The 26103-nt window shown below is 41.0% G+C and overlaps 1 protein-coding gene across 6 annotated transcripts in view; it reads left to right on the plus strand.

The window, feature by feature from the left end:
- The first annotated feature begins 15782 nt into the window (after window positions 1-15782).
- LOC136830241 (protein bicaudal C homolog 1-like) overlaps window positions 15783-26103 on the plus strand; it is a 115779-nt gene continuing 105458 nt past the window's right edge. For 3 of the 6 annotated variants that reach the window (XM_067089569.1, XM_067089572.1, XM_067089582.1), the window contains exon 1: window positions 16548-16856. In XM_067089569.1, the coding sequence (XP_066945670.1) occupies window positions 16721-16856 (136 nt within the window). In that variant the 5' untranslated portion in view covers window positions 16548-16720. Of the gene's footprint in view, window positions 16857-26103 lie in introns of all 6 variants that reach the window. The other 3 variants (XM_067089571.1, XM_067089567.1, XM_067089568.1) reach the window with 3 other exon arrangements.

The raw sequence follows: 26103 nt of genomic DNA on the forward strand, positions 1-26103 counted from the left end.
ATTTTCTTCAGGCAAATATTCTGCAAACAATTGGTGTTTGTCAGGTGGTCCCGTTCTAATTTCAGACTGCATTGTACTGGTTGCCTGGTTAGCTTTTTATTGTGCATTGGCATCTTGAAAGTGTTGAAATTTCATTTAGAAGAAAGTATAAATTGGAGAGGGACCACTACAAAACTTGAAATTTGCAGATGTGAAAAAAGGATGAACCCCTGGTAATGTGGGTTGCATTAAAATTTTACAACATTGAGAAGAATAAAAGATTTAGTACAGACAAACCGTGAAGAAACTACATTGTACTGAGGGTCCTATTAGAGTAAATGACTGGACTACTGGGCCATGCACCTTGACTGGAAGTACCATGCTAAAAGAATTGGTAATCAAGTGATTGTATCATCCTAGAGAAAAGCCTGAACAGTTTCATCGAGCTTTTAAAGTTACGCAGTCTGCTTATGGTATCCCTGTCCTTGTTGCTTAACCTGAACATGTTCTTACAAAATTTGCAATTCACTCCAGGGATGTTAAAAAAATCTCGATCTTGATAGATGGGCTAGAGAAAATCCTGATGGTTGCTTCCCCTTGTATTTTTAAAAAAAGTTTCTAGTGTCTTGTCTCCTAAGATTACTAGATTTTATAGATTATATCAACATGGTATCTTTGTGGATGATAGCAAGCCTAGAAATTAGTGCCTGTTTCAAAAAGTGGCACATCTGCAGACTGCAGTAACTACAGGCCAAGCTCTCCTGCCTGTGCTCTCCAAAGTTTCTGAAAAACTTATTTTTCAGTGTATAGAATTCAAACAATTGTTCGCTGATAATAAATATGCATACGGAAGGCTGATGGGTACCCGTATTGTGCTTTTGGACTTGACATGCCATTTGCAAGAGAACCTTGATGATGGGTTTGAACGCAGAATTCAAATAGATTTTTAGTGCTGCTTTCTATTTAGTAAATCACAATGCACTTAGAAACTGGAATCTTGGGGTGTATAGATGTGATTTAGGATTAGTTCAAAAGATTTTCTTGCAATTAGGCAGCAGTGAGTTGTACGGACAGGATCTTTAGTGAACCAAGACCTATTGGTCTGGAGTTCCACAGGCAGTGTTCTTTGTCCACTGTTGTTTTTAGTGAATAAAAGTGATAAAATTGGTGGTTGGCCTGGAAAACAATATTGTTCAGGACGCTAGTGATACAATACTTGGTGTAGTAAAGTCTCCACTTATGAGAAAAGAAGCTACCCTCAGCCGCAGTTGGGACATGGACCTGATCAGGGAATGGTTTATTCAGTGGGATATGAGGCTGAACTCCAGTAAAACGAATACACTATTGATTAGCAGATCTCTCAGATTTTCCACCCCAGCCTCCCCTTCAGGGGATGGAACTAAGCTGATTGAGACTGAAGCCTTTAACTTCTACGTGTAACTTTTGAGAAACATCTAATGAAAGTTTCAACAAATATTCTTAAACCCTTATACAGTATATTTAAAACTGATAAAGTCAGTGCAACCCTTTTTTAGGTCATTTGTACTTTACTTGAATACTGTTTGCTAACGTGGATGTCTGCTGCTTACAGAGATTTACCCCCTTTTAGATTGAGTGGTTCGTGGTGGTAGGTTTCTGTTTCCTGATAGTACCAGTTATGACTTGTACCACCAACTCATGGTCTCTGTCACTTTTTCATAAGTTATACTTTCATAGAGATCTTTCACATTCACAAGTGATCCCTGATCCCTTTATGTGCTGATAGCAACCAGATTCGCTGAACAGCAGCACCAATATCCAGTAAACGTGCCTCACTGTCCAACTACTTAGTTCCAGAGGTCCTTGACTCCTCACACCGTTGGACTGTGGAACAGCTTCCCAGAGAATGTGCAGTTGGAACTTAGAAGTTCAAGTGAAAATGCAATGCATTACTACCCTAATACTATTCTTCCTGCTTTTTAATACGTTTTTATCTAATTTTTTCTTTTTTAATAGGTGGGATCTTGTCGTTATGTATTTCCCATTACTTCCTAGTCAACACCATATTCCTTGGAAACTTGAATTTTTTAAGAATCTCAGAAACCTGGTCCCTTCTAGGAAGGTATAAATAGGTGACTAGATGTCTTTGAACCAGATTAAGGATTGGGTGTACTCATCTAACCTATCAGTTTATTTTAGAAGGAAGCAGCCTTCCAGAGTGTGCTTACTGTGACGAAACACAAACAGTGGAGCACATTCTGGTGGTCTGCCCCAGATATTTTAACCAAAGAGAGAAATGTTTCCTGGCTAAATCCCTCTCTGATATTTTGGGAGATGAAGCAGGTATTTCTGCTGTTGTGAGAGAGGTGTGAAATAATGAGCAGGAAGACAAGTAATGCTAGTTTATTGATGAAGCGAGCCGCTTATAAAGTGGGATGCAGACGTCTGCGTACTTCACAGAGACTGCGGGTACAACGATTTACAGGTGACCTGAGGTCAAACTAATTTTCTACAAAAACAGGACAGGTCCATGGAGAAAGCATAGTGATCAATAATGTCTGATGCATTACATAAATACTTCATTACATGTACATAAAGCATGATCTTTTGGAAAGACAATAAAATATACATTTTACAATTATGTGATAACATGTTCTGGCCGACCTCAGGAGGGATGTTCACTGTAGAGAACGCGTTGAGCGTGGACTTTACAATACTCCCGCCCCCCCACAAGACAGGTAACGTCTGATCAAAGCAGGTATCTGCTGGGGTGACGAAGGCCCCCCCGCTTCCTCAATGTCAACTGGAGAGGGTGGTCGCCTTCCCTGGCGCCCTCTGGAGCGGTTTGTTGGGGTGCCTCCCTGTTTGGTTTCTGGGTCTTCCGGGGACGCCCACACCCTTTTCCTGCGCACGGAGCTGTCTGAGGGGGTGCCACATCCTGCAGGAGGCTTTGGGGACTGCTATGACGTCCTCCTTCAGGAATGCGGGTTTGAGACGGTCTACAGATATCCAGTCTTCCCACCCGTGGACGGCTACCCGGAATGCCTTTTTGTTCCTTTCCAGTACAAGGAAAGGTCCTCTGCAGGGTCTAGTTAAGGGTGGGCGCACGGCGTCGTCCCTGACGAAGACTTGGGTGGCGGAGGATATCCCAGGGGACATGAAGGGGGACATCCTGTCGGTGATGAGTTCCCCCAGGACTACCAGGGTCTTCCCGTAGACTTTTTCCGCTGAGGAGTCGCCGTTGGTTCTGGGGCCGGTTCTCGACCCGAGGAGGACCCAGGGCAGCTGGTATTTCCAATTCTAGGAGGAGCAATGAGCCATGAGGGACGCCTTGAGAGACCTGTGGAACCTTTCCACCATTCCATTGGCTGCGGGGTTGTAGGCGGTGGTGAATGGTCCCCATTAAGCATGCCAGGGTGGTCCACATCGTGGACAGGAAAGCAGGTCCTCTGTCTGTTGTTATGTGGTCCGGGACACCGAACCGGCTGATCCAGCTGGAGAGGAGGGCTTCCACGCACACACTGGAGGTGGCTTCTTCTATGGGCATAGCTTCAGGCCACCTGGTGGAGTGGTCAACGACTGTTAGAAGGTATCTGGCTCCTCCTCATGGGGGGAAGAGGACCCACTATGTCGATGTGGATGCGCCTGAAGAGTCTCTTTGGCTGGGGAAACTTGCCCACCCCAGAGTCGGTGTGCTGTCCTACTTTGCTGGCCTGACATTACATACATTGCCTTGCCCAGGCCGTCGCGTCCTTCCTTATGCCGTGCCAGACGAACTTCTCCGTTAGCAGCCTGGCTGTTGTCCTCCCGGAGGGGTGGATAGACCGTGGATGAAGTCGAAGACCAGCCGACGTCTGGAGGCGGGCACCAGGGGGCGGGGGCGTCCGGTGCTAACGTCGCTCAGTAGTGTTGATCCTCCTGAGCCGAATGGCACATCCTTCCACTTCAGCGACGTGACGGCTGTACGGTAGGCAGCGACCTCAGGGTCAGCAGCCTGTTCGCGGGGGAGGTCCTTGTAGCCGATCCCAAGCTGTACTGAGTCGATCTTGATCCTTGAGAAGACGTCAGCTACCGGGTTCTGGCAGGGGGTAGTGGTCGGGCGCTGTAGCAAGGTTCAGCCGCCTGTAGTCGCCGCAGGGACTCCAGGTACCGTCCACTTTCTGCGCCATGTGAAGGGGGAGGCCCATGGGCTGGGATCCTTTCTGCATATGCCCATCCTCTCCGTCTCAGCGAAGGCCTTTTTAGCCTCCCGAAGGCGCTGCGAGGGAAGCCGTCGGAATTTTGTGTGCGTTGGGTGCCCGTTTGTCTTGATGTGAGGGTATATCCTGTGTTTGGCAGGAGCCCTGGGCACCTGGCAAAGCTCGGGTTTGACGACCTCCGGGAACTCCTTCAGGAGGGAACTGTACTGGTGGGGCGCAACGGAACAGATGGCGGGCTCCCTGGGCCCCCGCGACAAGGGCAGGGACTGGCAGGACTTGGTGCCCAGCTGGCGTTTGTGGCCAACGTTGACTGCCAGTCCAAAGTTGGCGAGGAAGTCCGCCCCCAGGAGTGGGGTCCTAACGTCCGCGATGATGAATTCCCACCTGTACCTCCGGCCAAGGATGGAGATCGACAGGAACTTGGAGCCATAGAAGAGGATGGGCGACCCGTTTGCGACCGCCAGGGAGGCATTCAGGTCCAGTGGGCGTCTGCGGTCCTCTCCTGAAGAAGGGAACACTGAACGCACAGCTCCAGTGTCGACCAACATCATCCTGCCAGAGATGGTGTCGCGGATGTAGAAACCTACTGGTAAGGGGGCTGGGTGTTTCTGCTGCTGCTGCTATGGCGGCTTGTGTGGTTGGCCGCCACCGCCTCCGTTTTTTGGAGGGAAGAAAGGGCAGGGAGCTTCACATCTATGGGCAGCTCTCCCGAACCTTTGGTGGTAATAGCAAAGCCCTGGCCCCTTCTGCTGGTGGGATGGCCTTTTCTGTTCGACGACATTGATGGGCTCCGTGGTGGGGTCCTCTGGTAGGAGGCTGTTGGCGGAGTGTGTGGGCATGGACACCCGCTTTGCCGCCTTCGTGCAGTCTGTCAGCTGCTGCGCCACCCTGATCAGGTCCTCGACCGGCAGGGTATATGCATCTGTAATCTGCCCACGGACCTCCAGAAGCAGCTGCAGCAGGAAGATCTCCCTCGACAGGCTGATTTCTTTGCGCTTCCCGCTGCTGTCAGTCTCGGGGAGGAGGAGGAGGTCCTGGAGGGCATGCCATGTTTCCAAGAGGTTTTTCTCCTGCTGGGGGTTGAGGGCGAGGTCGAGGGCACAGGCAGCTCTCTCGGAGACCGGCAGGGAGCAGGTCTCGACAAGAGTGGGTTTTAACTCCTGGAAGGGCGCTGATGGCGATGCCAGCCTTCAACACCTCGTCCTTTAGGCCTGCTACCGTGAACTGCCCCTCGATCCTGTAGAACAAGTAGCTGCGTTTTCTTTGGTAAATGGCAGCAGCCTTATGCTCAGGGCCGCCTTTGGTTGGTCCGTCAGGGGGTTCAGTGTGGGGTGCAGGTACCGGCGTGGAGGTGCGCAAGGGAGGCATCTGCCTCCGAGAATTTCACGGTAACTTGTAGGTGGTTGGGAATGTCCGTGTCCATGCTCATTCCACGCTCTCACTTGGAGTGTGAGGGAATACACGCTGGGAAGCGTGCCGTGTGGGTCCGCTAATGGCGCTGGCGACCTGCCGACGAGGGTCGGTAAATGCCTGAACATTTTGGTAGAGCACCATAGTTAGTCCGTTAGGGGCGTGGGTCGGGTTCATCGGACCAAGACTTAGTCGCCGCTTGGGTTCGTTAATGGCTTCCTGGAACCACTCCCGGGGTCACCACTGTGAGAGAGAGGCGAAATAATGAGCAGGAAGACAAGTGCTGCTAGTTTATTGATGGAGTGAGCTGCTTATAAAGCGGGATGCGGATGTCTGCGTACTTCACAGAGACCGCTGGTACAAAGATTTACAGGTAACCTAAGGTCAAACTAATTCTCTACAAAAACAGGACAGGTCCATACAGAAAGCATAGTATTCAATAATGTCTGATGCATTACATAAATACAGTACTTCATTACATGTACATAAAGCATGATCATTTGGAAAGACAATAAAATATACAATTTACAATTATGGTGATAACATGTTTTGGCCGACCCCAGGTCGATGTGAAGGCACCGCAGAAAACGTTGAGCGGAGACTTTACACTGTCATCTCTTTTTTAAAGTATATAAAATTTTTTAATGATATTTTTTTCTTAATATATATATTACATCGCACAATTTTAATGACATGAAATTTTTTATTATGTATATATCACATCATTCATTAAACTTCATATCTGTATTTATTGGTCACATCACTTCATTTTATATATTAATCTTCTTCACTAATTCATAAATTCATTTACCTTAACATAATTTAGTTTCTGTTCATTATGGCCCTGAATGGCCTTCTTGGCCCCAGTGCCTGGGCTTTTTCCTAAATATCATACATCCATCCTAAATTGTTAGTAATACATGGGACAATTTAGGACTAAGACTCCTCGTGGAGAGGTGATCTATTTTGAAGCAGCATCTGGCCCTTTGTATCGCTCTCAGGGAACAGGTTTGCGAGACTAATAACTTGGAGCAATGTTAAAAACAGTAACAACAACTTGTAATTTACAGGAGACTGTCGTTATTTACCGATCAGTGGTTTCGCAGCCTGTCTCTCCTCAGGCGTATATTCACGAACAGCTATAATAAAGGCGATACTCGCGGGAAATATGGGTGATTCAGATTTATAACTTCTAAATTTGGTGCTTGCTATTCCGTTGGATTGGTTGCAGTTTCTAAAATAAATGTTTCTTCAGATCAATATGGGAAATGATCTTGTGGAAGTTTCAAAAATGTGAATGTGTGACTGCACCTCTTATCAAGGTTAACTTTTCATTTTAATTTTTCATCATATGCAAACAACTGTAGGTGTTGGTTAGTCAAAGACGCCTGTAATGTATTCCTCACCTGATCAGTGGGCGTTACAGTATGTCTTCCCTTGACCAGTCATTTCCAGAAACCATCGTTACCTGTGTATGTTTGCACTTTTCAGACTTAAGACAAAATATTACCTCTTGGCCCTTCCAAAAAATACCCTTGTGTTTGCGAGCCTAGTTTGACATTTGAGATGGGCAACATCGGTAAATGGGGAGGATTTATGTTTAGACTTGCAGCAATGTACTGCCGTTTTGAATGTACATACAGTAGTTCTAATTATGAGGTAATGGGCTGACACCCTGGGAATCATTAGGTACGCTCTACGTTAATGTCGTTTTAAGAAATTGACGACCAAATAATGTTAAGTGGGTTTTAAAACTGCCCAGTAACAGGAACAGCATTTATGTCCCAAGGTCGGTCTGGGTATGTCCATTCTGAAGATCAGAAGGCACCGAAAGACTCGATGAACAAGTACATCCTATACACAATTAGGAAACTACAAATGGGACAACCTTGAAAAATACAAGCAGAGTATCCGCAGTGTCAACAAGTGACTACATGCAGGTTGTCCATAAAGTGTGCAATTTAAAAAATAAATTACAAAAGCAAATGAACGAACAAATGTGTGGAAATTATTACGAAAAGAGGAGTAGATATTGAATTTTTTTGCCTCATTTATTACATCTCTATATGGGCACCATTAATTGCACTAAGCACATCAAGACAGCCCTTGATTTCTTACCATGTTTGCTGTAGCATAGCCTCATCAATGGTGGCAATGCCATCAGTGATCTTTTGCTTGAGATCAGTGATATCCCGTATCTCTGTTCGATATTTTGAACATACCCCATAGAAAGAAGTCGAGGGGAGTGATATCTGGTGAACGAGGTGGCCAGGGAATTGGGCCATCCCTTCCAATCCACCTGTCTGGAAATGTTTGATTTAGGAACCCACGAACATGCAGTCCCCAATTTGGTGGTGCACCATCTTGCTGGAAAATGATGGTTGGTTGAAGGTCAACTATTTGTGGTGCCACATATTCAGTCAAAAGGTCAAGGTAAACATTTCCAGTAATTGATGTCTCGACGAAAAATGGACCAATGGTTCGATTGCACAGGATCCCACACCACACATTCACCTCTGGACTATCTCGAAGTTCCCTAGTCACATTGTGATGTTCTGATCCCAGATTCTCATATTATGTGTTCAGTTTCCCTGAAGCACGAAATGTTACCTCATCACTAAAACTCTGTTGAGGAACGTTTCATCTTCAGAAATCCGTTCCATCATGTTAACTGCAAACTGTTCGTCTTGGTTCATCTTTTAGCTCGAGTACCTGTATGAGTTACACACTTTGTAAACATACTATCGCAAGTTCTTGTGTAGGACTTTTGCACTGTTAAAACGTGGTAGCTGTAAGTGTCTGGCAGCAGTACGGATGGGCGTTGTAGGAGAACGATCAAAAGCTTGTCTTACACGATCGATGTGCCCTTAGATGTTCTTGGTCGTCCGCTCTCCTGTCTTCATAACAAATTTCTAGTGCCATCCACGAATTCATGGGTGTGGCAGTGGATCTCTTCCATACTAAGTTATGTAGTTTCGCAGAGTCTGTGTATCCGATTTTGCTTCAGTAAACCATGACACACACACTGCCCTTTTTTGAGGAGTGTTTTAAGGGTTCATTTAACAGTACCTCTTTCATCAACAGGGTACTTGAAATACACAAACGCAATGTGATTAAAACCTTTGGTAATTGGTGTGTACATAGAACAAATCTTATTAAGATATCTCATCAATGGCTTTTGTAATCTATTTTTTGAATTGTAAAGAGACTTTATGGACACCCTGTATATGGAGGAGGCTGGATATTTTATGTTGCGTAACAACATGCTCAGTTGTGAGGGCATACGGAAAAATGCGTGTTTACTTTTGTATTTTGTCAGCTTTTTGGGGTGTTTTCTTTTTTTATATTATATATATACAAGACATGTTATTTTATGGAAGTGGACTGAACAAGTGTCATTTTTGCTTATCTTTTGGACTTTTTGGAAATTATCTTCCATCAAATTTTGAAAATACCATAGTACATTCCATACAGTGTATGTATTTGCAGTTCATAAGTGAGAAGCCACCAAAGTAAAGACAGCCAGATTTTTACAGCAATTTGAAGGCATAGAAATTATCCATTTCCTTTGTAATCGTATTTCATACATACTTTTTGTAGGTTTCTTAGTGAAGGCCATGGTGAGGAAAGTTGAAAAGCAATGAGCGTTTCGGCTAGGAAGACTAGATGAATAATTTCTTGAGAAATTCAATAGCCCTGCCAGAAGTTTGAGACTAAGAAGTAGAATCTGTGTATACAGGAAACCAAAGAAGGCTCATGATATACTGTAACTGATATGGAAGTGTTGCAGAGTGTTAAAGCATGTGATAGGTTATGTCGATAGCTGTAACTAGTTTGGTATGTAAGTGGAACTTGGGCATGGGTAACAGGATTCATTATCTAGTGAAAAAAAAATGCAACTCAGAAACTGAAACAGTATTTAATACACACTTTTAATGATATTGTTTCTTTGGAGCCTACAATCTCTTAAGTTAGTGTATATGTTTAAAAGCTTGCCGGTGTAAAGATAGGGTTTTAGGGGTAACCTAGAGGCAGCTGAGGGTAGACCAGTCTAGTCACGATTCCTATGTCAGCAGTTACATTTTTTGCACCAACCTTGGATGTATTAGTGTGGATAATCGATTGATTACTCTATCAAGAATTTATCTAAAAGTGAGTCGAGATCAAATGTTGAATTCAGAACATTACAATATATTATTCTTTAAAATTGCCAACTAGTAGGACTTGAGATTTCTGGCTCTGCAGTCAATCAGTATGCAACTTCTTTCCCCGCTTTCATGGTCAAGCCATGTAAGAATGAATATGATTGGGATGCACTTTTCTCAGTTTTAACAAAAAAAAAAATTATTCAAAAAGAAGTTTTATTAACTACCAAACTGAAAATGGTGTCGATATTTCTCGTGATAGCCAGATGAACATGGGCGTACACACTTTTGCCGCCAATAGTAGTTGCTTGAGTAAAAACCAATCCAAGATCTCAAAGAGTCCAGAAAACGTGCCTGTGTGACAGTGGTGGCCAGTAATAAAGTCACGGGAGAAGAAAGTCACAGTTTTAGTTGGAAAAAAGTCATATTAATTTATGGTGCCGGTAATGAAGTCACAATTTATTAAAGTACCGTACAGTACTATCAACAAAGTATGAAAACAGAAAATATTTCAAATCAGTTATTAACTGGCAATACACCAGCATTATAGACACTGAATATACATGTAATGCCATGGTATTATGTAAGCCGTTTTCAATCTGTACATATCATGTATAGTCAGTAAATGACTGACTTCAAAATTTTTTAAATATTATTGTTTTTATTACCTTGCTGTGCTTAAGATTGAACTAAACTTTATTTTTTCCACATGAAATGCCTTAATATATAAATAGTGTTGTGTCGCCAGTATGTACAAGTCATGTATTGCCACTTAATAACTGATTTAAAATATTTTCTTATATATTAGTTTAGTTGTTGATGGTACTTGAATACACTGGGACTAGCTTGAATATTTTTATTTGATTACCTGACTTCCTTTCCCAACCAAAATTATAACTTTTTTATGTGACTTTAATACCGTCCACCATGAATTAATATGACTTTTTTTCTTGTGACGTTTTTTACCTGGATTCGTGACAACGCCTCAAGGCGTGAAGATTAATGAAACGAAGAATCAAGCGTACATGGCTTGAACCATGTACGTTTGCGTAAATGTAGCAGACGATACGTATTAGAGAATAGGAGGAAAGAGGAATATAGAATTCTGACCCAAGGTCAAGCGCTGGGACCTGTGAGGTCATTCAGCGCTGAAAGGGAAATTGATAGTCGAAAGATTTTAAGGGTGTAACGGGAGGAAAACTTCGCAGTTGCACTATAAAACAATTGTTAGGAGAGGGTGGAGAGTAAGATGGAAGAAGGAGAATATGAATGGAGGTACAGTAAAAGGAATGAAAGGAGTTGCAGCTAGGGGCCGAAAGAGGTTCATGATTGGAATGGAAGGGCTTTGAAAGCGAAGAAATGCAATACAGTAGTGTGTTCATGCTAGACGTGAGCATCAGTATGTGGGTGTGTGTGCTTGGATGGTTGAGTGGTACAGTACTTGACCAACATTTGCTGGGTTTGTGGATCGTTGCTGGCCAACTTCCTGACCTACCTAGGCCATACCAGTTCACCCAGTTGTGAATGGGTACCAGCACTTACTCTCCTTAGGGGGTTAGTGTCGTCAGTGCACCTTATGCGGTGCACTGTAGGCATTTACTTAAGGTTCTTTGGTTCCTTCGGTCCCTAGCTGGAACCCCTTTAATTTCTTTTACTGTACCTCTGTTCATATTCTCTTTCTTCCTTTTTACTTTCCACCCTTTCTCTACAGTTGTTTCATAGTGCAACTGCGAGGTTTTCCTCCTGTTACACCTTTAAAACCTTTCTACTCTCAATTTCCCTTTCAGCGCTGAATGACCTCATAGGTCCCAGTGCTTGGCCTTTAGTCAAAATTCTATATTCCATCCATCCACCAGCACTTACTGGGATTCAGAAAAAAAAACACACCCGGGAAAGCAGTCTCATCTCTAAAGATTTCCTGAGAATATGTATTTAAATTTTTTAAATATTTGTATTCAACTTTGCATCGTTACCCCTTTGAGGGATACCCCTTTCGTTCTCAGCCAGTATTCTGAGAGGAGACTGGTACCCTAAAATGCCCAGCCCCACAGATTTTCAAGGGTGTATGTGCTGGTGTGTGTGCGTGTTTGTGTTTCTGTTAGTAGTCTTCCATAAGAGTACTATTAAAACCCAGTGGTGTTTAATCTCACTGATTAGATGGCCATCAGTAATATGTATACATAGATTGTATTTGTTAACTGCATATTATTTTCATTTTTATTTATTTATTTATTTACTTATTTACTAATTTAGTTTCTCTTCTCTGATAAATGATTTCTTCATTCAGTATTTCCCATTACCTTCGGTTACTTCTTTCAAATGAACACCATATTCTTCAGAAGCTTGAATTTCTATTCAATCGCCCCCATGGCCTTGTTCCATAAGAATAGGGTTCATCTGAATAATAATAACACTTCATTTATGTACTGTTGTTATTTTACCATTTTAGACGGTGCTGAATAATAATTCAAGGTCGTTTCTTTTGCCTCTAGTACCCAAGGAATGCAGAGAGCTCCAGCTAACTATCTTGTAACCATATCTCTAAGGTAAAGTCAGATATCATCAACCTACTCTCTTGTGGATGTACTAACCTCCTCTTCGTATCATTAGCCTCGCTGCCCCAATAGTAAACCTTCCTGTTCATTGTACCAAACTTCCAATACTTTATGATAACCATCCAATGCACTTTACTGACCTCCTTGTATTTTACTCAAAATCTTGGATCGTGCAAACTTCTTTACAAGCTATAACCAACCTGCCAGCATTTTCAAAGTATATGTAGGTCTGTTGACCACACATGACACAATTAACACAGTGATTGAAGTACGAACTTCGCCTCTGTTTTAATGGTCAAGTGAAATCTTAACTACAATGAAAATCCATGCGTGCTCGTAGAGTTTTCAGAGCCATAGTATTGTGTTGAACGTTCAAGTCCCTAGTAGCCGCAGTGCCAGATAATCTATAATCAGTCAGTCAGTGAAAGTTGGAACTAATGCTTGAATACCAACTATTAAGTGGTAAGCTTTGAGTGTGTAAAAGCGACAGCCGCAAGATTAATTATTATTACATAATTATTATTTAAAGCTCACTTGACATACTGTACTTTGTTTACGCAACATTCCATTTCTTGAGATAATCTTTCTGTCGCCACATGGCCCTACTTTATCCTTATAGATGCTGCTCCATTGAGTTGGAATTCGCTTGACGCTTCTGCTTTCTACTGGAGCCACTCATTTTTCCTTCCCCTCAATCATCCGTGTTTTCAAAATGTAGGTCTAAAGGCTAATCAAGTAAAGGAGTTTTTTGAAGTTAAAAAAAGTTTAAAAGACTGGAAAGAAGTCGTAGAATAGCCTATGATAGAAATAGCTTCACTGTCCTTAATGCTATTTGGTGTCTTCACAAAGCTTCTTAAGAAAACACCAAAAGCTTTTTGGTGCTTGACACGATGCTGAGACCTACACAAAAACGCAGTGAGCCTAATGAGATATTTCGGTGCACTTAACGCTCTGTGTAGCGTGCCTTCGGCTCCTAGCCGCAACCCTTTGCGTTCCTTTTACTGTACCTCCTTTCATGTTCTCTTTCTTCCATCTTACTTTCCACCCTCTCCTAACAATTGATTCATAGTGCAACTGCGAGGTTTTCCTCTTGTTACACCTTTCAAACCTTTTACTGTCAGTTTCAGTTTCAGCGCTGAATGACCTCATAGGACCCAGTGTTTGGCCTTTGGCGTAAGTTCTGTATTCAATTCAATTCTAACGAGGTATTTTTAAAGCTTGTGATACAAAGAGCTGTTTAATGAAAGCTTCAAAGCTTTACGATGCCCAAGTACAGGCTGTTAGACTATGAGTCTATTAAAGTTTGTTTGTTCAGTGACGTCACTGGTTCGCTTCTGCCATTGTTTATTGTTGCAAGGAGAGAGAGAGTGAGTGGGTGAGTGAGAAGTCTAAAGAGCAACAGAGAGAGAAAAATTAAAAATTATGCAGCCAAGGGTAACAAATTAACCCTTTTGTAATCATTTTAATGAGACGGCGATGTTGCTGAGATGGTCAGATGATAATGGTTTCTCTCGCTCTCTTTAAATATATATGTAAGTATCTACTCACACACACACACACACACACACACACATATATATATATATATATATATATATATATATATATATATATATATATATGTGTGTGTGTGTGTGTGTGTATAAACATAAAGATTGAGGAAGAAAAGCAATACAATGATCATTGCTACATTCTCACTTAAACTGCAGAATCGTGGATGAATCCTCGCTATACCTATAAACATGGCTCATCAACAGTTCATCAAACCCCTATACACACACATTGCTCCATTCATCTCTATTTTGGATTCATTCTTGCACTTCTGTCATCACCAGCCGATTTTTTTCACCTTTACCTTTTTACAGTGGAACAATTACTCCCTTCAGCCATACATTTTGAACCTTTCTGTCGTTCAGACTTACCTTACAAACTGTGGCCAGCCACTCAGTTTCACCACCAAACTGCAGCATCTCACGTGTAATCCCTCCAACTCCAGGTGCCTTTTTTCCATCTCCAACCTCTTAAGGGTCTTCCTAATTTCCTAAACAGTCACTTCCACAAACTTTCTCTAACTTACACTAACCCCTTCCATTCTTGTGTCTGTCATCTCTGACCTCTTCCATCTCCCAGTCAATAAATCATCAAAATACTCACTCCATCGATCCAGGATTGAATTCGTTCAGACAACATCCCTCCATTTGTATCTTTTTAAACTTTTGTTCGTTAACCTTTCGCATGTAGAAAAGCAGGTTATTCTCTCCAGTGCTTTTGCCCACTTTGTCACCTGATGTATAAGTGCAGATGTACTAAGAAGAAAATGAAGATGTCAGGAAACTATAGGTGAAACTAGTCTGGACTTGTACCAAGTGCTATATTTTTCCCTATTTTTCTTTAATACACACATAACAGTTGCTTCTCTTTCTCTCACTCGCTGGCGTATAATATACAGGTATATATATATATATATATATATATATATATATATATATATATATATATATATATATATATATAATACAGTATATATGTATGTATGTATTATGCGCCAGCAAGGGAGAAAGAGAAGTAACTGTTGCGTGGTGTGTGTGTGTGTATTAAAGAGAAAGAGAGCCTCAACCATTGTGTGTGTGTGTGTGTGTGTGTGTGAGTGCGTGCTTGTAAGAGGATTGTGTGAAGACGGACAGAAAGAGAGAGAGAACTGACTGTTGTTATGCATGTGAGTACAAGAGGTGCTGCTCTTGAAGAGTATCCTTTGCAACATTATAATTAATGGACGTCTCATGAAACAAGATTATAATTATCTCTACCAGAGCACAAACCCGTTTCATTTTCGTGCAGGTTCATCGCTGTCTTCATTCTCCAACTTTTATTTTTGGAGGTCCGGATTCGGCCCATTGGTGAAGCCGTGTAGAAACTCTCACTTCGCACGCGACCTTTGTGCTTGTGTGATAGGGGACGTATCTAAGACTATTTGAGTCATTGATATGGTTGTGGATACTGGACTGTTATTTGAGAAGGCTCTGACAGTCCATGGACATTCTCACACACACACACATGTATATATATATATATATATATATATATATATATATATATATATATATATATATATATATATATATATATATAGGCCTAAGTCTGCGCAGGTATTCCAGTTTGATGATACTCTATGTTTTGTGCATATGGATCTTATTCTTGGTTCAGGCAGAGGCTGAACGTGGCGATGATTTCAAATGATGATTAAACTTTTCGAATATTAATAAAAACATTGTTCTCATTACTATTAATGCAAGCTATTTTGATTATCATTACTTCAGTGGCTATGGTAATTCTTTTCATAAACTTCATGACGCAAATTTATGAAAAGGTGGGTTGATCATTCTGATTTATCCTCGAAAAGAACAAACAACAACAACAAATTTCTCCTCTGGCTGAATATTCGCCCGTTTGTTCTAAGACACTGGGGAGGGAAGGGGGTAGATAAGACTCACGACGTGAATACTTGACAACCGTTCGTTGTTATAAGCACGGCCATATCAGGTGACGTTGGCAAGATTATTAACGAAAAAAAATTTTCTTTGGCCATGACTTCTTCTGCTCAAATTAGTGCAGTTGACAAAAACCACGCCAGTGTTCAAGCAACACAACAGACAATTTTCAGGAACTTCAGTAACTATCAAAATAGTGTCGGCGTTTCACATTATCACCTACAAATACTGTAGTACCTGTGACCCACGTTCGGGATAACGAAAGCAGTCCCTTTTATAAACCTGTGACAGTTTTAGTTTCCACTTGTGAAAGCATAGGAGCAACTGTGGCTGCAATATGTCATAGCATATTTTTTCCAAGTACCATCCGCTTCCAATGTGACGTTATAAAGCAGTGACGGTCGATAACAGAGTCATTGTTCGTACAGACCGCCAAGGATTCGGAGGCGTGGTTTAGCGCGTGTTGGAGAATAAGCTTATATTTTTGTTAAGTTGAAAATATTCTTACAGCGCTTCGGTATTATAGCAAGGATTTTTACATGTTTTGCCTACATAATTTGAAATATTCGGAATTTATTTCATGTTGCTGATAAAGAATACCCAGAGTTACTATATTTTGTACGAAAAACATTATTAGGACGAAATATAATGGCAGAATTACCCTCGATACGAAAGTGTTGACCGAAAACATTTGGCATGGCTATATGGAGCGATTGAGGGCGGTGATTGGTCATTGCTCTGTTTGTGTCGGGTTGTCCCCACCCCCCCCGGGGAGGGGAAGGGGACTCTAATGGACTTCACCACGTCTTGACAGAATGTATTTGTTATGGGATACTGCATATCCCGAGTAACTTTTGTGTTGTGGGATATAATAACTTTTTTTATTTTTTTCTGTGGGGACGACGTGGATTTTATCTTACAACTTAATTTATTGAATACGTGACACTTCAGGAAAATTAATAAATATGGGGCCACACGATCATCAGGCGGAAGACAGTTTATCGGACATTTCCACAACTTCCAACTTCAGTGAAGAAAAATCCGACTTGACAGAGGACAGATTTCGAGTTGATAGACGGAAATTAGAGGCGATGATATCTGGTAAGTGTACGCAGATATTTTCCAATGTTTTGACTAATATAGGGAACCCAAATAAAATTACAGACCCCAACATGCTTTCATAAAGGCAAGGTTATTAAAAAGCATAGGTGTGTAGGCTTAATTTCAGGACATTGGGCCCATAGGCCTACCTTTGTTAGGTTCTGTCACATGACTTTTATCTGTGATGAAGTAAATAGCCATTATTGTTAGCCTACCAGGGCAGGTTCATCACCATGCAGCCCTAAATTGTCTCTTTGTCCCGGAAGAAATGTAGGAAAAATGTTGTTAATTCCCGTGGTGGTCATTTCAAGTTATATCAAAACGGCGGAAGCATGATTAGACTGCCATTAATAGTGGAGTTAGGCTATGTTAGTTATTCAAGGCACGGAATTTTAACTTTGGTTATTTTATATAAGAATCATTAGTTTTTAAATTAGAGTAGATCAGACTTCCCGGATGTATCCAGTTCAAATGGAAACTAGCAGTCCTTAGGCTAACAATTACAAGTGGATATTATTAACGTACAGTATACGCCTTCCCTTCGAAGGAAAGAAAAAAATATCGATTCGATCCTTGGGACAATATCATCACCTTCTGGTGGTTTTATTGATGGTAAAAGTTAAAAGCAAACGATGATGCATCATTCAAGCATGTTTATTTTCTTGGAACTTGCCATCAGCCCCCATTTGGTCTTGGAGACGAGCTCCGTGGTTTCTGTTTATTATTTGCTTAAATGACCTTTTCCTCGATGTCTTACCCGCTATTATGGCCATGTAGGGGACCTTGATATGAAAGTTAACCAATTTACATGTTTGTTGAAGTTGCGAATGGAATCTATAGTTGACAGGGTGTTTTGTCAGGTCTGTCGTTTGGACGTTAACCTTGTAACTAATGTGCATATGCCCGTAATAGATGTGGTATTCCGTTTTCGTTAATTTTGATTTTGTGAAATCCTGAAACGTTAAAGTTTAAGTGAATTAGTAGTCTCTCTCTCTCTCTCTCTCTCTCTCTCTCTCTCTCTCTCTCTCTCTCTCTCTCTCTAACGGAGTGGGAAAACTCCCGGTTGCTTCTGTTGACCTAAACCGTCTACTTTGGTATCTTGTTGTTGCAAATCGACAGTTTTGGGCTGCAGTTGGGAGGCCTGGTAGAAGGAGATAAAGTAAAGATGACACGAGTGATCAACGCTCAGTCAAATTGTCTACCCTCGAATCTTGATTAAAGAACGGGAGGTCTTTAACGATTCATATTGCATATATACTGTATATATATATATATATATATATATATATATATATATATATATATATATATATATATATATATATATATATATATATTAGCTTACCAACCCGGAGCTGCCTGGGAAAACTCTGAAAGACTCGGAAAACTTTTCCTGCACCTCCTTGTACTGACTATCCCTTTTGTCCAGAAACTAATGTACTGACTGTCCCTTTTATCCATGTATTACAGTGCTGATTGTCCCATTTATCCAGGTATTATTGTGGTGACTGCCCCATTTATCCAGAAATTACTGTACTAACTGTCCCTTTTATTCAGGCATTACTGTAGTGACTGTCCCATTTATCCACTTATTGCTGTGGTGACTGCCCCTTTTATGTAGGTATGACTCTGCTGACCTTCTCATTTATCCAATTATTGCTGTTTTGATTGTCATTTTTATCCAGGTGTTACTGTGGTGCTGTCCCTTTAACCCAGGTATTACTAGGGTGACTGTCCCTTCAATCCAGACACTACTGGGGTGATTGTCCTATTTATCCAAATATTACTGTATGTACTGTCTGTACCTTTTATCCAGGTATTACTGTACTGTCTGTCTCTATTACCCAGGTATTACTGTTGTGACTGTCCCTTTTATCTAGGTGGTATTACTGAAGTGATTGTCCCATTTATCCAGGTATTACTGTACTGTCTGTTCCTTTCATTCAATGATTACTGTGCTGACTAATCTTTTAACCAGGCATTACTGTTTTGTCTGTCCATTTTATCTGGGTATTACTGTGGTGACTGTCCATTTTATCCTGGCATTATTGTGGTGACTGTCCCATTCATCCAGGCATTACTGTGGTGGCTGTCTCATTTATCCAGGTATTACTGTGATGACTGTCGTACTACTGTAGTGTCTGTCCCTTTTATCCAAGGATTACTGTGCTGTATGTCCCTTTTATCAAGGTATTGTTGTGGTGACTGCCCACTTTATCCAGATATTACTGTGGTGACTGTCCCATTTATCCAGGTATTACTGTGGTGGCTGTCTCATTTATCCAGGTATTACTGTGGTGGCTGTCTCATTTATCCAGGTATTACTGTGGTGGCTGTCTCATTTATCCAGGTATAACTGTGGTGGCTGTCTCATTTATCCAGGTATTACTGTGCTGTGCTGACTATCCCTTTTATCCAGGTATTGCTGTTCTGACTGTCCCTTTTATCCAGGTGGTATTACTGAGGTGACTGTTCCTTTTATCCAGGTATTACTGTTGTGACTTTCCCTTTTATCTAGGTAATACTGTTGTGACTTCCCTTTTATCCAGGTATTACTGTGGTAACTGTCCCTGTTATCCAGGTATTATTGTTGTGACTTTCCCTTTTATCTAGGTATTACTGTGGTGACTGTCCCTTTTATCCAGGTATTATTGTTGTGACTTTCCCTTTTATCTAGGTATTACTGTGGTGACTGTCCCTTTTATCCAGGTATTACTGTGCTGACTGTCCCTTTTATCTAGGCATTACTGTGGTGACTGTCCCTTTTATCTAGGTACTACTGTGGTGACTGTCCATTTTAACCAGGTATTAGTGTGCTGACTGTCCCTTTTATCTAGGTATTACTGTGATAACTGACCCTTTTATCTAGGTATTACTGTGGTGACTGTTCCTTTTATCTAGGTATTGCTGTGATAACTGACCCTTTTATCTAGGTATTACTGTGGTGACTGACCCTTTTATCTAGGTATTACTGTGGTGACTGTCCCTTTTATCTAGGTATTACTGTAGTGACTGACCCTTTTATCTAGGTATTACTGTGGTGACTGTCTCTTTTATCTAGATATTACTGTGGTGACTGTCCCATGCATCCAGGTATTACTGTGGTGACTGCCCCTTTTATCCAGGTATTACTGTGGTGACTGTCCCTTTTATCTAGGTATTACTTTGGTGGCTGTCCCCTTTATCTAGGTATTACTGTGGTGACCGGCTATTTTATCCAGATATTATTGTGCTGACTGTCCCTTCTATCTAGGTTTTACTGTGGTGACTGACCCTTTTATCTAGGTATTACTTTGGTGACTGTCTTTTATCTAGGTATTACTGTGGTGACTGATCCTTTTATCAAAGTATTACTGTGGTGACTGACCCTTTTATCTAGGTATTACTGTGGTGACTGACCCATTATATGTATTACTGTGGTGACTGCCCCTTTTATCTAGGTATTACTGTGGTGACTGTCCCTTTTATCTATGTATTACTGTGGTGACTCCCTTTTATCCAGGTATTACTGTGGTGACTTGTCCCTTTTATCCAGGTGTTACTGTGGTGATTGCCCCTTTTAATCTAGGTATTACTGTGGTGACTGACCCTTTTATCTAGGTATTACTGTGGTGACTGTCCCATTCATCCAGGTATTACTGTGGTGACTGCCCCTTTTATCCAGGTACTACTAATGTGACTTTCCCTTTTATCTAGGTATTACTGTGGTGACTGTCCCTTTTATCCAGGTATTACTGTGGTGACTGTCCCTTTTATCTAGGTATTACTTTGGTGGCTGTCCCCTTTATCTAGGTATTACTGTCGTGACTGACCCTTTTATCAAAGTATTACTGTGGTGACTGACCCTTTTATCTAGGTATTACTGTGGTGACTGACCCTTTTATCTAGGTATTACTGTGGTGACTGACCCTTTTATCTAGGTATTACTGTGGTGACTGACCCTTTCTCCTGTATTACTGTGGTGACTGTCCCTTTTATCGAGGTATTACTGTGGTGACTGACCCTTTCTATGTATTACTGTGTTGACCGGCCATTTTATCCAGGTATTATTGTGTTGACTATCCCTTTTATCTAGGTTTTACTGTGGTGACTGACCCTTTTATCTAGGTATTACTTTGGTGACTGACCCTTTTATCTAGGTATTACTGTGGTGACTGTTCCTTTTATCGAAGTATTACTGTGGTGACTGCCCCTTTTATCCAGGTACTGCTAATGTGACTTTCCCTTTTATCTAGGTATTACTTTGGTGACTGACCCTTTTATCTAGGTATTACTGTGGTGACTGACCCTTTTATCGAAGTATTACTGTGGTGACTGCCCCTTTTATCCAGGTACTACTAATGTGACTTTCCCTTTTATCTAGGTATTACTGTGGTGACTGTCCCTTTTATCGAGGTATTACTGTGGTGGCTGTCCTTTTTATCTATGTATTACTGTGGTGACTCCCTTTTATCCAGGTATGACTGTCGTGACTTGTCCCTTTTATCCAGGTGTTACTGTGGTGATTGCCCCTTTTTATTTAGGTATTACTGTGGTGACTGACCCTTTTATCTAGGTATTACTGTGGTGACTGGTCATTTTATCCAGGTGTTACTGTGCTGACTGTTCCTTTTATCTAGGTATTAGTGTGGTGACTGACCCTTTTATCTAGGTATTACTGTGGTGACTGTCCCTTTTACCTAGGTATTACTGTGGTGACTGTCCTTTTTATCTAGGTATTACTGTGGTGACTGTCCCTTTTATCTAGATATTGCTGTGGTGACTGTCCCTTTTATCCAGGTATTACTGTGGTGACTTGTCCCTTTTATCCAGGTGTTTCTACGGTGACTGTCCCTTTTATCTAGGCATTAGTGTGGTGACTGACCCTTTTATCTAGGTATTACTGTGGTGACTGGTCATTTTATCCAGGTGTTACTGTGGTGACTGTCCCTTTAATCTAGGTATTACTGTGGTGACTGTCCGTTTTATCTAGGCATTAGTGTGGTGACTGACTCTTTTATCTAGGTATTACTGTGGTGACTGTCCCTTTTACGTAGGTATTACTGTGGTGACTGTCCATTTTATCCAGGTATTACTGTAGTGACTGTCTAAACCTTGATACAGAATTATTAATCACAGGAAAGAAAAACGTTTTCAATATATTTCCATGGTATCGAGTACATGAAATGAGGTATGATAAACACTTAGTGTTTATTAACACATGAACTAAAGTACGATAAATCCGGAGAGTTATTTACCACATAAGTTACAAAGGGAAGGGGGAAGGGGAAGGGTGTACGGGCTTGAAACGATCCTATTATCCAAGTTGGGTCAAATGATGGCCGCGTGCCAAATTTTGTCTAGATTGGTCGAGCGGTTCGGATTTCTGTATCACACAAAGTTACAGACATACAAATATACCTACAAACATTCACTTTTATATATATATATATATATATATATATATATATATATATATATATATATATATATGGCAGTGGTCCTTTATGGCTGAGTGTTTTCATAAAGTTTTCGATTTTTATTGTAAATGTTTTTATTTGTATACTCATTAATAACCTTTTGACATTTTATATTTGTATTGTCAGTTACACACTCGTCTTTTTATATTCACAAACATGAAGCCACAAATATCGTTTGATCTCCATTTCTACTAACCTCGGGAATAATTTACTCCCAAGGGAATTATATAATTGATAAAATGTTTTGTCACCAACAGGATTCCATCCGTTGCCTTCATATCCCAGTGGTCAGAAGTCACTATCTATCGTTTGTTTCTAAACCAGGCAACGCGTACTGTTCGAATCCTGCCGGTGACAAAGCGCTAATCAATTATAATTCCCCTTTGGTGAGAATTATTCCCGAGGTATAGTGAACTGCTGCCCTAAAATGGAAGACTGCAGTATCTTCAAAAATACAAAACTGAGAAAAATGGTAGATACTCCCTTGCCTCACTACTGATTTTGCAGATACTGCAAATGGGACCCCGTAAACACTCGTGGAAAGCATCGAAGAATCATTCTGAAACTGCAGTAACTTGTGTATTAGTGTTTCACGAGCCCAATAGGTGGTATATCTCAATTTCGAAAATTCTGCAGATACTGCAGTTTTCCATTTTAGGGCAGAATGGATATTAAACAATATTTGTGGCTTAAGTAGCGTGTGTGCAAGGCCGAATTGTTCATGAAAGCAACACGTTCAAGTCCGAATTCCGTTATAAGAGAACAACAGTGTTAAATCGACCCATGGCGTGAACATATATTTCCTGTTTGCTGCAGATCTGTCGTGTGAGCAAAAGCTTTTAATTCCTCGAAGCAATGACAGTCGAGGAAGCAATTACGGCCATGTGGAATGTCGACGTTTTTGCTAGAATGGGTGATCTCTCCCCCACCCCCACCCTCCCGCGTTTTTCATTCTTTTGTTGGGTATTTTATGAATGACCGTAGTAATACGCTCCTGAACATTTAAGGATTTACGTATGCCAGATTGTATGTAACTTTAACTTAAGTATGCTTTGTGGTAAGCACAAATACACAGATGTAGCCAAACTGGCTGGCACGCAAATAATTTTAACTCTCTTCGTTGTTTCGTATAACCGTAAGTCTTACAAGAGTCCTACATCGAACTATTTATGCTTTATATTTACCCCTCCAGACCTTAGATCCTTAGGGGTTGCAGTTGCTCTCTCTCTCTCTCTCTCTCTCTCTCTCTCTCTCTCTCTCTCTCTCACTGAGATTCGCTCTCATCTTTGGTCCTGAAGGCCCTTGTTGACTTAATTGGCAAAGTAGGTATCTGGTTATTAATAGACTGATGTGGGTTGCATCTGGTGGATATATATATATATATATATATATATATATATATATATATATATATATATATATATATATATATATATATATATATATATATATAATGTATATATATATGAGAGAGAGAGAGAGAGAGAGAGAGAGAGAGAGAGAGAGAGAGAGAGAGAGAGAGAGAGCGCTCCAGATGCAGTGCACTGTAGTCTGTTAACAACCAGATACCTATTCCATCAGTCAAGTCTCAGACCCATTTGTACATCAATCCAGTCACTCGCGTGCCTACGTGCCCAAATTATTTGTTTCGATAATATAAACTTCCCATTCCTCTTAACAAGTCACAATTGAAAGTTGAAAGGTTTCCAATATTGGAGTAGCAGAAGCAAAGACAGTGATGTCTTTTGCACATTGTCCTATGTAGACCAGGTATACTGACATATAGGCTAATTAGCATGTTGTCACCTGCTCCACGCGCATTGGGCCTATGGGAGCTAAGCAAAATTGCTACCAATAACTTAGCGGGTAGACAGACAAACAGGCCCCCAAACCCCTCATTCATAGGTTACAGAGATGATAAGTTGTATGTTCTGTGAAAGTTGATCAGTTGGGAACCTTCGCATTGGAAAGTCACCAGGAGTAACACTTAGCTTTCACAACCTATCTGAAGGTTTTCCAGGACTATCTCTATAGACCTTGATTAATGCTACACAGCAATTTATTTAATCATTCATCACTTTCCTTTAGTTTATGATAAATAAATAATTGATTTCACACATCCTCATCCTTGTCTAAACCCACACTGCTCTTCTTTTAATACCCCCTTTGTTATGTCTCGCTTTTTCAATCAAAATCCTACCGTATGCCATTCCAGTACAGTCTTCCAAGTAATGTTATGCCCATAATTCTTGTATCGCCTCTTATCACCTTCTTCCATACAAAAAGGAATATTATTCCTCACTTATTCGTTTGGAGCTTTTATCTCATCCAGAATTCCTTTTCATTCTTCGAGTTCATGAGTGCCCGCCGTGAATTCACGTTATTCACTTTCAATAGCATTCTCATATTACACCAACCCTTCTACTCGCTCAAAATGTCTTCCCTGTCCTTCACTTTCAAGAACTCTTGTAATTACTACATGTATTGACAAAGGCTAGCGTTCTCTTGGGACATTCTCTCCATTCGGGTCTTTTATTATAAGCGTTTTTGACCCTTGACCTTTTGTGCTTCTCTCATGTCTCTGTCCCCTCTTTGTTATAATAAGTGCTTTGCCTTCAATTCTGAGACTTCAGTCACTTTTCAACTATGCATTCATTTCCACCAACCTTCCCTTTCCTTGTTAATCCTCCTTTCGTCAGATTTTCCTGATCAAAGTTCTACCTTACACCTTTTGTGGGATACAGTATGCCTTGAAACATCCTAATGATTATTAAATTTTATTTCCTCATCCTTGCATACTTGCCCTGGTCATCTAATTAATAACACTGGCCCCCATTCAACTCAATTGAGATTGAAAGCCCACCAGCTAGATTTATCCTTTCTTAAGTACCTAAATTATCGTCTCCTCATCCCCGTGGGTGGGTAGTGCCAGCAGTGCACCTCACGCGATGCACTGTAGACATTACTTCAGGTTCTTTGCACCGTTCCTTCGGCCCCTAGCTGCAACATCTTTCATTCCTTTTATATTTTACATTTTCTTTCTCCCATCTTGCTTTCCAACCACTCCTAACAATTGTTTCAACATTATTTTCAGCGCTGAATAACATCATAGGTCCCAGTACTTGGCATTTGGAGTGAATTTTAGATTCCATTTCTAATCCAGACCTCCTCTTCATCCTCAGATATAGGCTGACTTCCACTCTTGCATCAGTCAGCTCTTCCTCTCTTCTGCTCTACTCATTCAACAACTTCAGATACTGATTTGACACAGGAATGCATTCTCTTCAGACAGTGTTTCCATTCCCTTCTTTAACTATATGACCCATTTGCTCAATAACTCCTTCACAGCAATTTCTTTCATGAGAATTTTTTTTCCTCCATAACATTCATGGTCATATTTACATGAATTTTTAATTTACCATTTTCATTCACTTTGTCCTTGACTACCTTACGTTTCTTATACTGTGTACATACAGTACTGCTACATCATATCTTTTGTTGTGCAGCTGCAGTTTAAAACAGTTTTACCTTTATATTTTTATCATCCTGAAACTTTTCTACTTTTAATGACACTTTCAACACTGTTTAAAGTGTGGCTGCAAAACAAACGTGTTGCTATAGCAATACTGTATAAAGTAAGATAGTCAAGGTCAAAGTGAGTGAAAAATGCGGGATTAGTTTAAAAATTTATGAGTACATCTGACCACGAACTTTTGGGGTAAAAGTTCATCTCTATGAAAGAAAATAACTTCTTCGTCTTCGTTTTAACGTGCTTTTTCCCATTTTTA

This window comes from Macrobrachium rosenbergii, chromosome 46 (assembly GCF_040412425.1).
Source record: "Macrobrachium rosenbergii isolate ZJJX-2024 chromosome 46, ASM4041242v1, whole genome shotgun sequence".
Classification (NCBI taxonomy): domain Eukaryota; kingdom Metazoa; phylum Arthropoda; class Malacostraca; order Decapoda; family Palaemonidae; genus Macrobrachium; species Macrobrachium rosenbergii.